The sequence below is a fragment of the Chiloscyllium plagiosum genome, unplaced genomic scaffold (genome assembly GCF_037043375.1).
Source record: "Chiloscyllium plagiosum isolate Xiang-an unplaced genomic scaffold, Cpla_swu_hap1 HiC_scaffold_18, whole genome shotgun sequence".
Taxonomy (NCBI): domain Eukaryota; kingdom Metazoa; phylum Chordata; class Chondrichthyes; order Orectolobiformes; family Hemiscylliidae; genus Chiloscyllium; species Chiloscyllium plagiosum.
Window position 1 is genome coordinate 10,726,123 of NW_028270156.1, and position 15,931 is coordinate 10,742,053.

The 15,931-nt window shown below is 42.4% G+C and overlaps 1 protein-coding gene across 1 annotated transcript in view; it reads left to right on the forward strand.

The window, feature by feature from the left end:
* luzp2 (leucine zipper protein 2) overlaps positions 1-15,931 on the forward strand; it is a 402,509-nt gene that overhangs the window by 299,194 nt on the left and 87,384 nt on the right. The window contains exon 9 of the mRNA XM_087996289.1: positions 7,971-8,135. Within this exon, the coding sequence (XP_087852415.1) occupies positions 7,971-8,135 (165 nt within the window). The remainder of the gene's footprint in view (positions 1-7,970; positions 8,136-15,931) is intronic.

Consider the following 15,931-nt stretch of genomic DNA (forward strand, 5'->3'; position numbering starts at 1 on the left):
CTACACCTCAAGTCCATTTGCCTGTCTTTACACCACATGCTTTGGTGTTGCATTGATCAATTGGTCAATCTTGCTGGCACTGAAAAGTTTTTTTTGCAGAACAACAGTGAAAACTTTGTTCACTCTTGTATGGGAAAGAGCATCCCAATATCTCTCCAGACTGGCAAGGTGATGATCGTAATATTATGCAATGCAATTCAATACAACACAAGAACGGGCCCTACGGCCCACAAAGCCTGCACCGATTCTAGTCCTTATATAGAGCTGCTACTTATTGCTCATGCATGGTTTCTATCCCTCTGTTCGTCCCTGCCACCCCCACCCCTGCTCCTTCATCCCGTTCACGTGTCTATCAAGATAAACCTTAAATGTTGCTCCCTAAACATTCCCTTTCTCACCTGGAACCGGTGCCTTGTAGTTGTCCTTTCCACCCTGGGAAAAACGTGTCTGACTATTTACCCTATCTGTACCTTTCCTAAGTTTATAGATCTCTATCAAGTTGCCCGCTCAGCCTCTACCTTTCCAAAGAAATCAATGTAAGCTTATGCAACCTCTCCTCGTAACTAAAACCCTCCAGACCAGGCAACATCCATCTTTGCACCCTTTCCAAAGCATCTGGCCTTTCTGGTAATGTGGCAATGTGAACTGCACACAATATTTCATAAGTGGCCGAGTAAAATTTTGTAAAACTGTAACACAAATTGCCAATTTTTATATTCGATGCCCTGGGTGGTGAAGGCAAGTGTGCTGTATGCCTTTTTGACCACCTTATCCTCCAGCATTGCTTCCTCCAGGGATCTGTGGACCCGTATGCCCAGAACTCTCTGTATGTCGATGCTAAATTATATTAACTCTATGTTGATGTTAAGTTATATCCCTTGGTTCTTGATACTCCCACCAGAAGAAATGGTTTCTCACTCAGTACGAATTCCAGGAGCTTACCTACACCCAATGTTAAACTGAATGGCCTGGAGTTAATCTTCTGCTCTTGCTGATGCAAAAAGGGCACCTAATTATTCTACTATCTTCTTTCCTTCATTTGAAGTTGTGGGGAGGAATGGGGTAGCAAGGGACTAGATATCGAGTCAGACAAAGCCCACAGGCCTTATTTCTGACCTGTTTAACCTGCTTTTTCCCGTGTTCTCCCACCCAGTGAAGTACCCTCTGCCATTGTTACTTACCTGAAAGCCTGGCTGTCAAGTGGAGGTGAAAGTAATTCTATCGACATCAAGATAATATTTGATTAGATGTGCTATCAAGATGGCCCATCAAAACAGGAGTCAGTGGGAGAGCTCTCTGCTTGTTGGAGCCCTGCTTGGGAAACAGAAAGATAGTTGGAATTGTTGAAGATCAATCATCTCTCAGCCACTAGAGATCATTGGAGGAGTTCCTCAGGGTAGAGTCCTAGGCCCAAACATTTTCAGCTGCTTTATTGATGATCATCCCTCCATCATAAGGTCAGAAATGGGGATATTCACCAGTTGGTTTTGAAAATTGTGCATTTATAACTCCTCAGGTACTGAAGCAGTCCCTGTCCTAATATCCATGCTTGGGCTAAAAATTGGAAAATAAAATTCTCACAACAAATGTCCTAGAAACTGATCATCTCTAACAAAAGACAGTCCAACCATTATCCCTTGACATTGCCATCACTGAATCCCCAAATACCAATATCCATTGACCAGAAACTGAAGTAGACCAGCCACATAAACGCTGTTGCTACAAGATACAAAACAGTCAATAGGACTAAATGAGTAATTCTTATGTTGGCAGGTTATGACTAGAGGGTAACCATAAGGATCAGTATTTAGTCCCCAGCTGTTCACAACATATATCATTGATTTGGAGATATTGTAATATTTTCAGATTTGTAGGTGATACAAAGCTACATGGGAAGTTGTGTTGTGAGGAAGATGTAGAGTGGATTCAGGAGGATTTGGGCAGCTTTAATGAATGGGCAAACACATTGCAGATGGGATATAATGTGGAAAGATGTGAGGTTACCCACCTGGTAGGAGATCTGCAGAATGTGGTGTGAGGTTGGACGTGGAGATGCACAAATGTCGATTGCCATTGAAGGGAGTGAAATGAAGAATACTAGTCTTATTTTGAGTATGGTGGATTGGTTTTATAAAGAGAAATTGTGCAAACCTGACCAATGTTCTCCAGAGTTTCAAAGAATGACAAGTGATCTCATTGAAGATTTCAAAATTGTTAAAGGGATAGGTAGGGTAGACGTAGGTAAGATGTTTCTCCTGGTTAAGTAGCCTAGAACAATGGGCCATAATTTGAAAGTAAGGGTATTGCCACTTAGATCCAAGATTAGGATTTTTTTAACTCAGAGGGTTGTGAATCTTTTGGTATTCTCTACACAGAGGGCTATGGCACTTCAGTCTCTGAGTATGTTTAAAGTAAAGATATTTAGATTTCTGATTACCATGGCATATAGGGTTATATGAATGGTTTGGGTGAAGAATATTGAAGTGTTTGATCAGCCATGATCATAATGAATGACAGGGCAGGGTTGATTGGCTGAATTACTTAGTCTTGCTCCGTTATTCCAAAGAAAAAGTCAGAGATTGGGGATTCTGTGGCAGGTAACACAAGTGCTGATTCCACAAATCTATCATCGAAAGACACAAGTCAGGAATACAATGGAATACTTTCCAATTACATGGATGAGTGTAGCTTCAATAACACTGAAGACACTGTTTGTCATCAGGACAAAGAAATTGGCTTAACTGGCACTCCAACCATCATTTTCAACATGCACTCCCTCCACAACCAATGCAAAATAGAACTGGTATGATTCATCTATAAGACCAACTGCAACAGTTCGTCAGAGCTCCTTCAACAGCTCCTTCCTAAGCCACAACCTCTTCCATCTAAAAAGACAAGGGCAGCAGATATGTGGAAGCACCAATTCCTGAAAGTTCCCATCTAAATGGCCCACCAAATTGAGTTGGAGATAGATCACCATTCCTACTCTGTGGATGGGTCAGCATCATGGAACTCCCTTCTGAAACAGCACTGTGGTTGACCTACAACACACACATAGTAGCACTCAAAAAGGCAGCTCACCACGACCTTATTCAGTGAGGTTCGAGAAGAGCAAAAGCCAGCGATATCTATATCCATATCCATTGAATAAAAAACAACGCACAGTGTTCTTCCTTCAGAAGCACTCACCTCTGTAGTGGTGCTGACTGGTGTGTTTTCCAAGTGGCCTTCTAGAAAATAGGCAGAGAGTGTCTCTGATGACGGGCTTTTGTCTGAAATGTTGATTTTCCTGCTCCTCAGATGCTGCCTTATTGGCTGTGCTTTCCCAGCACCACTCTCTCGACTATAATCTGTGGTCCTTACTTTCGTCTAGTGAGTGTCTCTAGCCAGCTCTCTGGTCAGCAGTTCACCCCTCAACAAGATTCTGCTCTGGATTCTCTCTTCTGTCCTTCTGAACTGATAGCGGCATGAATAAATCTCAAGTCTAGCAATATATTTCCCAAATAAGGAGATCTTTGAATGAAATAAAGCAATCTTATTTATGAGAAATTCTTCTACAATATCCTCATTAAAGTCCTGCAACTCATTTTAGTCTCATTATTTTAACTCATATTAATTTTACCATTTCTGTTTTGGCGAATGGCAGTTTGTCCTTCATTACTGAAGGGATGGAGTTTAAAAGCAGAGAGATTATGCTGCATCTGTACAGGGTGCTGGTGAGGCCACACCTGGAGTACTGTGTGCAGCTTTGACTCTCCTCACTTGAGAAAGGATGTACAGGCACTAGAGGGGATGCAGAGGAGGTTCACTTGGTTGATTCTGGAGTTGAGGGGGTCGGTTTATGGGGAGATACTAAGTAAACTAGGATTATATTCATTGGGATTTAGAAGAATGAGGCGGGATCTTATAAAAACATATAAATAATGAAGGGAATAGATAAGGTAGCTGTAGAGAGGATGTTTCTACTGGCGGGTGAAACTAGACAAGAGGGTATAGCCTCAAAATTAGTGGGAGCAGATTTACGACCGAATTGAGGAGGAACCTCTTCACCCAGAGGGTTGTGAATCTGTGGACTCCCTGCCCAGTAAAATAGTTGATGCTACTTCAATGAATGTTTTTAAAGCTAAGACAGATTTGTTTTGAACAATAGAAGAATTAGCGGTTACGGTGACAGAGCGGGTAAGTGGAGCTGAGTTCACATAAAGATCAGCTATAATCTTATTCAATGGCGGAGCAGCTCAAAGGGTCAGATGGCATACTCCTGCTCCTAGTGCTTATGTTCTTATGTTATGTGCTTACATTTTTCATATTGAATCCAATACGTTCCTCCCCTGGATTTTTTGCTAGTTTCCTGATGCTGTGAAAATATGTGAAAGGCGTGTTCTTCAATCAGTTTCCCATGACTGTGTTGCCTGTTGAAACAACATCCTTACAATATACGAACAACTAATGTACAACGTTGATGAACTCTATTGTAGATTAACTCTTCACAGTTTTCTTGTGATAAGAGATAATTTAGATTAGATTAGATTACTTAGTGTGGAAACAGGCCCTTCGGCCCAACAAGTCCACACCGATCCGCAACCTACCCAGACCCATTCCCCTACGTTTACCCCTTCACCTAACACTATGGGCAATTTAGCCTGGCCAATTCACCTGACCTGCACATCTTTGGACTGTGGGAGGAAACCGGAGCACCCGGAGGAAACCCACGCAGACACTGGGAGAATGTGCAAACTCCACACAGGCAGTCGCCTGAGGCGTTGTTTGCTGAATTATTATGATAAATACTTTGGGGTAAGAGGCAATTCCTGAAGAACGTAAAATGTTTCTGGTCAACAACCAAAAGAATTTGAGCTCCATGATGGTCTTATGGTTTGTGCAGTGTTAACCTATTCTGCAAATTCAGCATATTAACTGTTGCTGCATTGGGAGATTCATTCATTCATGGGAGGTAGAAAAGTTCTTGATTGTCAAGGGGATCAAAGATTATGGGGAGAAAGTGAGAAAATGGTGTTGAAAAACCTACCAGCCATGTTCGAAGGGCGGAGCAGACTTGATGGGCTGAATGACCTAATCTCTGCTCCTATGTCTTATGGTGTTCTTGACATTGCTGGCATTTATTGGCCATCCCTAATTACCTTGGAACTGAGTGGCATTCCGGTCCATTTCAGAGGGCATTTAAGAGTCAACTACATTACAGTGAGTCTGGCATCGGCATGTAGACCAGGTTTCCTTCCCGAAAAAAGGGAAGATTTCCCTCCAGAGAAACCAGGTGGCTTCTTACAACAATCTGTAGTAGTTACGTGGCTGGCATCAAAATCGCTTTAAATTCGAGATCTTACTGGATTCAAACTTCACCATCTGCTGTCATGAGATACAAATTTGTGTCCTCAGAACTTTAGCCTGGGGCTCTGCATCACTCGACCAGTGACATTACCATAATACGTCCCCTCAGGATAATCTGATTCCCTGCTGCCTTCAAGCGCCCGCCTGCAGATCTCCCACATTCTTGGAAAGAGGTCCAAGCTGAAAGGCTGTGCATTTCCCTGCAAAGTGAGGAAACAAAAATTAAAATGGAGAGTTCCTTTCACTTGCTTCTTCTACACCAGGAGGCATGTAATCAGGGGTGACCGGTGGCAGCAACCAGTTACCACACCTTCCTGGCTCTTGATTCCGAAACCTCTGGTGTGTGACCTAAGTACCAATGAGATGCTGTTGATTGATGATTATGGTCTGGTTCAGTGCCTGCAGCAGGAGAAGGGCACAGGAAGCTGCCTCCTGATTTCTGCAGGGTGCTCTAAGGCCCATATAAAGTCACACTCCTAAAAGAACTAGCACAGGCCTCTCTCCAATTGACGTCACAGTCCCACTCCCTCAGCCCACAATTTTAGATTAGATTAGATTACTTTACAGTGTGGAAACAGGCCCTTCGGCCCAACAAGTCCACACCGACCCGCCGAAGCGTAACCCACCCATACCCCTACATTTACCCCTTACCCAACACTACGGGCAATTTAGCATGGCCAATTCACCTGACCTGCACATCTTTGGACTGTGGGAGGAAACCGGAGGACCCGGAGGAAACCCACGCAGACACGGGGAGAACGTGCAAACTCCACACAGTCAATCGCCTGAGGCGGGAATTGAACCCGGATGTTGAGAGCTGAAAACCCAAATCAACCCCAGCATCCAGCTTTTCCAAAGGGGCTAGCACAAGGCAGAGTGTAGAAGTCACTTCCCCTGAATATTGCAGGTATCTACCTGCTTCATTAGATTAGTGAAGGTAAAGTCACCAGAGGAGGGGTAGGACTGCTCTCTTCTGAGATGGAAGATGAAAAGTAGTGAGTTTAGCCAGAGGGTCACCGCACCTCACGAGGGGTAAGGTTGAGAAAACACGACTTTCAGGGTAAGCCCAGCTGGTACAGGAATTGAACCCACGCTGTTGGCATCACTGTGCAAACCAACCATTCAGCCAACTGAGCTAACTGACCCTCAGGCTGAAGAAATGGGGAATCAAAAAGCTTGTGCTACTCATCACATTTTCTGGTTCCAAGAGCCTTAGTGAGACAGAGTGTGACATGCAGTGATCAAAATGAGTATACCCCAGAAGGAGAAAATCCCACACTATTAGCTACCACATTCTAGATTTTTCTTTTTCATTATTTCTATGGTTAACTGTCCTCTTGCAACAAAACTAAAGCACCATGCATTGTGCATGTTACTTTTATCATAGTTTAAGTGTTTCTGCTGCTGCTTACTGATGAGATAATTTAATTTTCTTTTCAGATATTTTGAGTGCAAATTTATCCGAACTGTTACCTTCATGTTGGTCTCATCTTACTGCATATTGTCTAGCAATTTCATGCTTTTAATTCTATATCGAGCCCCTCAGGCCACTGCTTGCTCCCTATGAATCTCATTACTGCTCAGGTTAAAGGTGGAACTGCAAGGTTTCTGGCAATGTCTCACAGCAGATCCAGTTAAAGTCATAGAGATGTACAGCATGAAAACAGACCCTTCAGTCCAACTCATCGATGCTGACTAGATATCCGAAATTAATCTCGTCCTGTTTGCCAGCACTTGACCCATATCCCTCCACATCCTTCCTATTCATATACCCATCCAGATGCCTTTTAAATGTTGTAATTGTACCAGCCTCCACCACCTCCTATGGCAACTCATTCCATAAGGGGCGTGAAAATGTTGCCCCTTTTAAATCTTTCCCCTTTCACCTTAAACATCTTCCCTCTATTTTTAGATTCCCTACCCTGTCAAACAGACCTTGCCTTTTTTTCCTATCTATGCCCCTCATGATTTTAAAAAAACCTCTATAATGCCATCCCTCAGCCTCTGAAACTCCAGGGCAAACAGCCCCAGCTTATTCAACCTCTCCCATAGCTCAAACCCTCCAAAGTTGGCAACATCCTTGTCAATCTTTTCTGTTTCTTTCGGGTTTAACAATATCTTTCCTATGGCAGGGAGAGCAGAATTGAATGCAGCATTTATAAAATGTCTCATTAATGTCCTTTACAGCTGCAACATGACCTCTTAACTCCACTTGTTGAGCTGGTGATGAGTAAAGGAAGTTTCTCAAGCCCCATGTAGGATATTGTTATTGATATTGGGAAAAGGGTAAAAGGCTGATCCAAAACCCCCAAATCCTCTCAGACCTCACAACGCCAAAGTGTGCTTCCCAAAGCTTCTATCATGTGCATCTGTTAATCAGTTATTTTTATTGGAAGTTGAGGTTAAATTATCGAGCAGCCTGAATCAAGAGCAAATGCGCACGTTATCTTCTGAACAAGGAGAAGCAAACCAATTGACAAATAATCCACAAGCATGAAGTCGGTCCTGGCCGTGGGTCTGCAGCATTTGATTTTTCCTGTAATCAATAGCAAAAAGCTAAAAACAGTCACGAGTTAATGGTTTGATGGGATTTAATTAGTTTGTGATCTTTGTTGTCTCAGGAATCTCAGCTGAAGGCTTTGAAGGAGGTGGCACAGCTCTGTGTATCTGGAGTTCTAAAGAACCAGCCTCCGTTTATTGGCATGAATCCTCCCAGAACTACAGAGAATGGAATGCTATCAAGTAAAAACAGCTCCCGACATCCGTTTCACCAGGCCAACAGGAAGGTAACTTCAAAGTGTGCTTGTGACTGAAGCAATTGGCAGAGTTTGACTCAATTGATCTGTGTGAAGCAATCATTTTATCCCACTGTAGTGTTAATTGAGGGCTGCGCCACTTTAGCTCTATATAATGAATCAGGTTATTTATAGAATAGAATAGAATCACTACAGTGTGGAAACAGGCCCTTCGGCTCAACAAGTCCACACTGACCCTCTGAAGAGTAAGCCACCCAGACCCATTCCCCTACCCTAATACTCTACATTTACCCCTGACTAATGCACCTAACCTATACATCCCTGACAACAATGGGGCAATTTAACATGGCCAACCCACCTAACTTTAACATCTTTGGACTGTGGGAGGAAACCAGAGCACCAGGCAGATACTGGGAGAATGTGCAAACTCCACACAGACTGTCATTCAAAGCTGGCATCAAACCCAGTCCCTGGCACTGTGAGGCAGCAGTGTTAACCACTGAGCCACTGTTCCACCCTAAAATGGATTTGTGAGAAAGGTTTGCAATAAAACAGCTTTTTAGGTCTTAAACAAAAATGGCTGATCACACAATGCAATTCAATATGCAATTCACTATGCAATTCAACACAGTTCAATATAATTCAATACAACACAGTTCAATACGGTTCAATGCAACGCAGTTCAATGCAATGCAGTTCAGTTCGATACAGCACAGGAACAGACCCTCCATCCTGATGAGCCTGCACCAATTCTAATCCTTATTTAGACCCACAATGTATTGCCCATCCACTGTTTCTATCCCTCTGTTTGCCTCCTGTCCATGTGTCTGTCTAATATGCCTTAAACCTTGCTAACGTATCTGTTTCCACCAGCTCCACTGGCAGTGCATTCTAGGCACGCACCACCGTCTTTGTGAAACATTTTTCCCGTACTTCTCCCCTGAACTTCCCCCGTCTCACCTTGAATCTGTGCTCTCTTGTAGTTGACCTTCCCACCCAGGGAAAAAGCTTCTGGCTGTCCAATCCATCTAGTCCTCTCATCATTTTGAAGACCTCTATCCAGTTGCGCCACCACCTCTGTCTTTCTGGTGAGGACAATCCTAGTTTACCCAAACTTTCCTCATAAATAAAACCCTCCAGACCAGGCAGCATCCTGGTAAACCATCTCTGCATTCCCTCTGAAGCATCCTTCCAGTAATGTGGTGACCAGAACTATTGTGGCATGCAATATTCCAAATGTGGCCTAACTAAAGTTTTGAACAGCTGTAACATGTTCCATTCTTTTGAGAGTAGTCAAAATGATCGCTCTTGCTAATTTGGATTATGAACAGTGTGTTCTCTCTCCTTGCAAGGAATTGGTACAGTGTTATGTCAGTCTCAACTTGAATTGATATTGTGCCTGTCATGTAATAAGTTACCCCAGGATGGGTGCATTAAAAAAAATTCAATATTTCACAGTGCAATATTGTTATGACATGTTAAACCCCTCTGCTAATTTAAACCTGACACTGTACCTTTAAGAGAGTTGAAAAGCTAGCAGAGGACCGACAGAGCACAGAAAGTTCTGAACAAAGTAAAAACATGACACTTGGTCAAAACAAATAGCTGCAGATAAGTTGCCATGAAACAAAAACAAACTCAAATTCACCTCGCGCTGTAATCTGTTAAAAGTCGAATGGCAAAGAATTATGCCAGAGGTCACTATTTAAAGTAAACATTAACAACTTTGTTCTTTCAGTCCAACAGAGAATATTAAAACCAACAACTATTTACAACTCCTTTCTCTTGAACCTATCTTTTACCTCCCACTCTATAATGCTGGTCCAATGAAAAATCCCGATTAAGAGTTACAAAAAAATCATGTTTCAAAACCCTATCAGCTTTTCAATTCTCCTTTATAGATTGTCTTCTGTAGATTTTCTCTAAGTTGGTTTCGATGTTCTGCGCACACCTCTTACAGACAGGTACCTTTCAGAGAGCTCTTCAGTTAGCAGTCCATATTTATGGATGTTCTTGGCAGTTCTTCTTCTAACTATTCAAAACATTGGATCATTTCATTGGTTTTGATGTTGTCAAAATACTAAATTCAAATTTGATTAGATTCTGCTATCTTGGGGCACAATTTAAACTGGCCGAATTTGAATTGGTTTTTGTTTCATGGCAACTCACCTGCAGCTACTTATTTTGACCAAGTGTCATGTTTTTACCTTGTTCAGGACTCTCTGTGCTTTGTCCGTCCTTGCTAGCTTTTCAACTCTCTTAAAGGTACAGTACACACCTACACTTTCATAACAGTCATACAAGGGGTTATTAGAACAGATGAGCAAAAGCATGGTCAAAGTGATTGGTAAACTGGACTTGTCCACCTGAGATTCAAAGGATGGGTTAGGATCTCATTGAAACTTACAAAATATTGGAGGAATTAGATAGGGTAGATGCAGGTAAGATATTTCTCCTAGTTGGAGAATCTAGAACAAGAAGAAACTTTAAAAATATGGGAATGACATTTAGATCCAAGAATATTTTTTTATGCAGAGGGTGGTGAACCTTTGGAATTCTCTGCACAGAAGGCTGTTAGAAGCTCATTCTTTCAGGTCGAGATTGATGGATTCACATTTACCAGTAGTATACAGGGTTATGGAGATGGAATGGGTAAAAGGCATTGTAGTGTTGGACCAGCCATGAAACATATTAAATGGCGGGTTAGTCTTGATGAGCTGAATGGCCTATTCTTGCTCCTACATTCCTAAGCAATAAGTGCTAAGGAATGTTCCAAAAGAGAAATGTGAATGTAGTGAGCCATAAAAATTATTTGATTCTGGATTAGTGGTGCTGGAAGAGCACAGCAGTTCCGGCAGCATCCAAGGAGCTTCGAAATCGACGTTTCGGGCAAAAGCCCTTCATCAGGAATAAAGGCAGTGAGCCTAAAGAGATATGCTAGAGGAGGGTGGGGGTAGGCAGAAAGTAGCATAGAGTACAATGGGTGAGTGGGGGACGGGATGAAGGTGATAGGTCAGGGAGGAGAGGGAGGAATAGGTGGAAAAGGAGATGGGCAGGTAGGACAAGTCCGGACAAGTCATGGGGACAGTGCTGATGAAGGGCTTTTGTCGTGTCAGAATTCACTTGTATGTTTGCAATGAAACAGTGCTCATCTCGATTTGGCTTCCCCACCCCAGGGAAAAGACTTTGCCTATTCACCCTATCCATGACCCTCATGATTTTATAAACCTCTATAAAGTCACACCTCAGCCTCCAAAGCTCCAGGGAAAATAGCCCCAACCTATTCAGTCTCTCCCTTTAGCTCAGACCCTCCAACTCTGGCATTATCTTTGAATCTTTTCCAAACCCTTTCAAGTTTCACAACGTCTTTCCTATAACAGGGAGATTAGAATTGAATTCAGTATTCCAAAATTGCAGATGAAAATTTGTACGGTAAATTGCGCTGTATTTGACTTGCTCTTTCTTGGAATAGTTTTATTTGATTTTCTTTGTATGTTGATCTTTCGTGTTATGGCCAAGATAGGAAGAGTGAACTGTTTCTCTCCAGACCCATTACCCCATGAGTCTCAACATGAATTCAATTGTTATACCCAGATCTGATATGGCTAACTGTTCACTTTTCTCATATGAGAGTTAAAAAATATAGATCCATCAATCAGGATTCTTTAATAAACACTAAACTATTGATTGATTGAGAAACAAAACTCATTGAATAAAGATGGGAGACCAGTTAACGCACTTGGTTTGTAATGCAAAAACATAACTGTTTATCCCGCCCCATAATCTGAAACCACACATACCAAGTAGAGGAAAAGAAAAAATGATTATCTCTGTATTGATTCGCTTTGGGAAAAGAAAAGAACAGCTTTGGCCAATAAATCTTGGTTTTAGACAGAAAAATGACATGCCTATGTACAAATGGCAACCAGTCTAGCACGCTGGCATGTCATAGCAAATGTCACCAAGATAGGCAGATGTCTCTGGAATCTTGGAAGACACAGGTTGCTCCAGAGAAGTCATCTTGTAAATCTTCAAGAAGGCCAACAGGTTTCTTGCCAAATTCACCACAACTACGCATCCAAACATGAACTCCAAACCTGCAAAACAAAAGAAAAACAGAATGGTGGATGCTGGAAATCAGGAACAATAACAGAAGTTGCTGGAAAAACTTAACAGGTCTGGTAGCGTTTGTGGAGAGAAAATAAAGTTAATGTTTTGGGTGAAGTGACCCTTCTTCAGATCTGATTATAGCTAGTAGAAGGTTGTAAATATATAAGACCATAAGACATAGGAACAGACATGAGGCCATTTGGCCCCTCAAGTCTGCATCATGATTCAATCATGGCTGATAAGACTTTCAACCCCATTCTCCCGTTTTCTCACCATAACCTTTGATCTCTTTGACCATAGAGAGCTTATCTAACTCTATAAGACTGTAAGGCATAGAATGTGTTGGACTTGCCATGTGAACATCTTTGTCTTGGGCTTGCTGCAGTGCTCCAGTGAGGCTTCGTGCAAGTCGGAAGAACAGCAACTCATATGCTGAATATCAGGTGGACAAGAGGTAGAGTAAATGATGGGTGGAGATGGAAACCAGAGAGGGCACAACAGTTGGATGGACATCTGGTTGGGGGGAGGTCGACCTGGGGCTATGAATAGCTGCTAATGGTGACCATTAGTGGCTGGCAATGGGTTGCTTGTGGTAGCAGCCCATGTGATGGCAGGCAAAGGTGAGGACTGCAGTGGTGCAGGAAACACACAGCAGGTCAGGCAGCATCCGATGAGAAGGAAAATCAACGTTTCGGGCAGGAGCTCTTCATCAGGAATGATGATATGTGATGACAGGGCCTGGTGTGTCGGGGTTGGAGTAAAGACACAGGAGAAGGTGCTCGGGCCTTAAAATTATTGAACTCGATATTGAGTATGAAAGGCCCTGTTGCCTGCTACTTCAACATACGCCAATGTTCCCTGGTCAGCATCTCTGCCTTGGGCTTGCTGCAGTGCTCCAGTGAGGTACAGTGCAAGCTGGAAGACAGCAACTCATTTTCCACTGAAGGTCCCTGCAGCCTTCAGGACTCAAGATCGAGTTCAGTAATAATAATGTGAAGCATCCGCAGAGTATGAGTGACTGATCAAAACTTAATGGATTGCTGGGATAATTCAGAAGTCTTTTAAAAAAATTAATAATAACTAGAGTCAGTCTGTAGGCATGATAGGAATTGGAACTTTGTCATAGTGGCATTGAATTGTCTCAACCTTTTGTGATCAATTCTGTACACCTCACCCAAAAGCATCTTTGAGTGGAAACTTATTGAAGAAAAAACCATTTTCTTTAGCAAGTTAATTGAGGTTAAGTATGTCCTACATCCCACGCCAGTCTGCTATGTAAGCAAATTCCAGGTCGATAATTATATGTGTTGGCAGGCAGGACTGATGGAATAAATAAACAGCAAAATGAGCCCAGAGTTTTAAGAATGGAAAAATGGTGATTTCTGAGTCACCTCACAGGACAGTTTTACAGGGTTATGGAGAGTGGTCAGCAGGTGAGTAGATGTTGATTTAAAAACAGGAAAGACACAATGGGGACAAATGGCTGCCTTCTGTACTGTTAGCAATTCTATGACTCCATGTTGTGTTTGTCAATTGTATGTGTGATGAAATTTTTAATTGGGGTCCACGGTTGGAGCAGTAAAAACGGCTGAAATGAATGGTGGTAGCTCTAAATCACCTCTCCTGCGTCACTCCCAAACAAGTTTCATGAGTTGTCTTTGGAGACAGGCCAAGACACAAGCATGGCAGTTTGCAAAGGCAGCTGTCCATTTACATCAGTAGCTGCCTCCCATTGCATTTTGGCATCTCTTTAGTGTGAAACTCAGTGTGTGCAGATTTGGTGTGCTCAGAGCAGGTGTAAACTCTGAATTCTCTTGAAAAATCAAGGTATCCCTTTGAAGGGGGAAGATGCCCTTGTAGGTATGATCCCCCAAGACACCTTTGGGCCAGATTAGATGCCATTTGTGGAGGTAACATGCTCCTTGGGAGAGTTTGGGTAATCTTTTGGATTGCTAAAAGTGGGTATAATTATGTGCAAAAAGTTCATGAACTCAATAATGTCAAGCTGATTGGAACAGTCCACAGGCTTGTCAAAACCAACTGCCAAACCTGTCAAAGAGAGTTATTAAAATTATTAAAGATAATGTTCACAGGCACCTAGAGACCTGGAAAAGAGAACTGCCAAAACTGATAAGGCATTTGCAAATGCTACCCTTTAGATCTTTGAAAAGAATGAATGGAGTGTTTAAAAAAAATTGCTAGCTATTTTACTTTGTCTGTTGACATAAGCCAAGGGGTTTTTATTAACTGCTTCCCTCTGTACAACAGCCCAACACCACAGTAGTGTTGTTTCCACTTTTGAGTTTGAATGGCAACCAAATGGGTTTTTGACACTTTGATGTGGAGCAATGAATTTCAAAGCTTGTTGCAATTGCATTAAATGTTCGAATGGAGGGTCACTGAATGTGAAATGTTAACTCTGTTGCTTCCCACAGATGCTGCCTGGCCTGCTTAGTTTCACCAGCAATTTCTGTTTCTGCATTCAATGTTTGTTGTCTAAGAAGTTTTGTTGTTCAGGGAATACAGGTGCAACAAATGAAATCTTCTGACAAGGAATGTTTTTCTCAGTATAGTATGATCTTTATCTTCTCTCTGCACGAGTCCTGAGGTCTGTCTGTGGTAGATACGAAATGAATTTGCCTGGTAAGTATAGAGAGTAATGGATGAAGGCTTGTTTGAGATGATTTGGCATGAAGTTGACATTAAGGGATATAGGAGTTATGGAACGGGGCATAGCTTGGCATGAGGGTTTGAGGGGCAGGGAGGGGTATGAATAGAGGGCATGAAGTGACATGAAACGGACATGGGGAGTGTTTGAAATGAGCGGTGGATGAACAATAAGGTATGAAAGGGTCTTTCATCATTTATTTTCTTTTCTTAAATGTTGGACATAATGCCAGGGTCCCAAGGTGGTCCTATAGGCAAGTCCAGCTCTGTACCTGACAGCATCCCAGTTTGTAATCCAGGCTTTATCCCCAGGCCAACCCACTACCCTTTCTAGTCTCACCTCCAGCCAGCTATTTTGAAAGAATTCACTTGACTATGTTGGGCCGGATTTTTCAGATTTGACACTGAGTTGTGCACAACTTCAGAGAGAAAAGAGACTTATGATTATAAGGTGATACACCATAAGACATAGGAGCAGAATTAGGCCATTTGGCCCATCAGGTCTGCTCTGTCATTTGATTTTGGCTGACATGTTTTTCAACGCCATTCTCCTGTTTTCTCTCCATAACCCTTGATTCCCTTAGGAAGCAAGAGCCTATCTATGTCGTAAAGACATTCAATGTCTTGGCCTTCACAGCCCTCTGCAGAAATGTGTTCCACAGGTTAACCACCCTCTGTCTGAAAAAAATCTTCCTCATCTGAGTTCTAATGGATCATCCCTTCATACTGAGGTTGTGCCCTCGGGTCGTAGTCTCTCCTACTAGTTGACACATTTTCTCCACGTTCTCTCTGTTGAGTTCTCTCCGTGTGCTGTAAGTTTCAATCATATCCCCCCCCTCATCATTCTGTCCTCAATCGCTCCTCTTATGACAAGCCCTCCACCCTTGGAATCATTCTTGTAAACCTCTTCTGGTTTCCCTCCAAAGGACAACCAATAAACAACCACATAATATTTTGCCATTGTTTACCAATGTCCACTCAGAGTGTTTGAATATTTTGTGTTTCCCCGTACGATGTAGTATGAATGTTGAATTGATCTGGATCCCTGT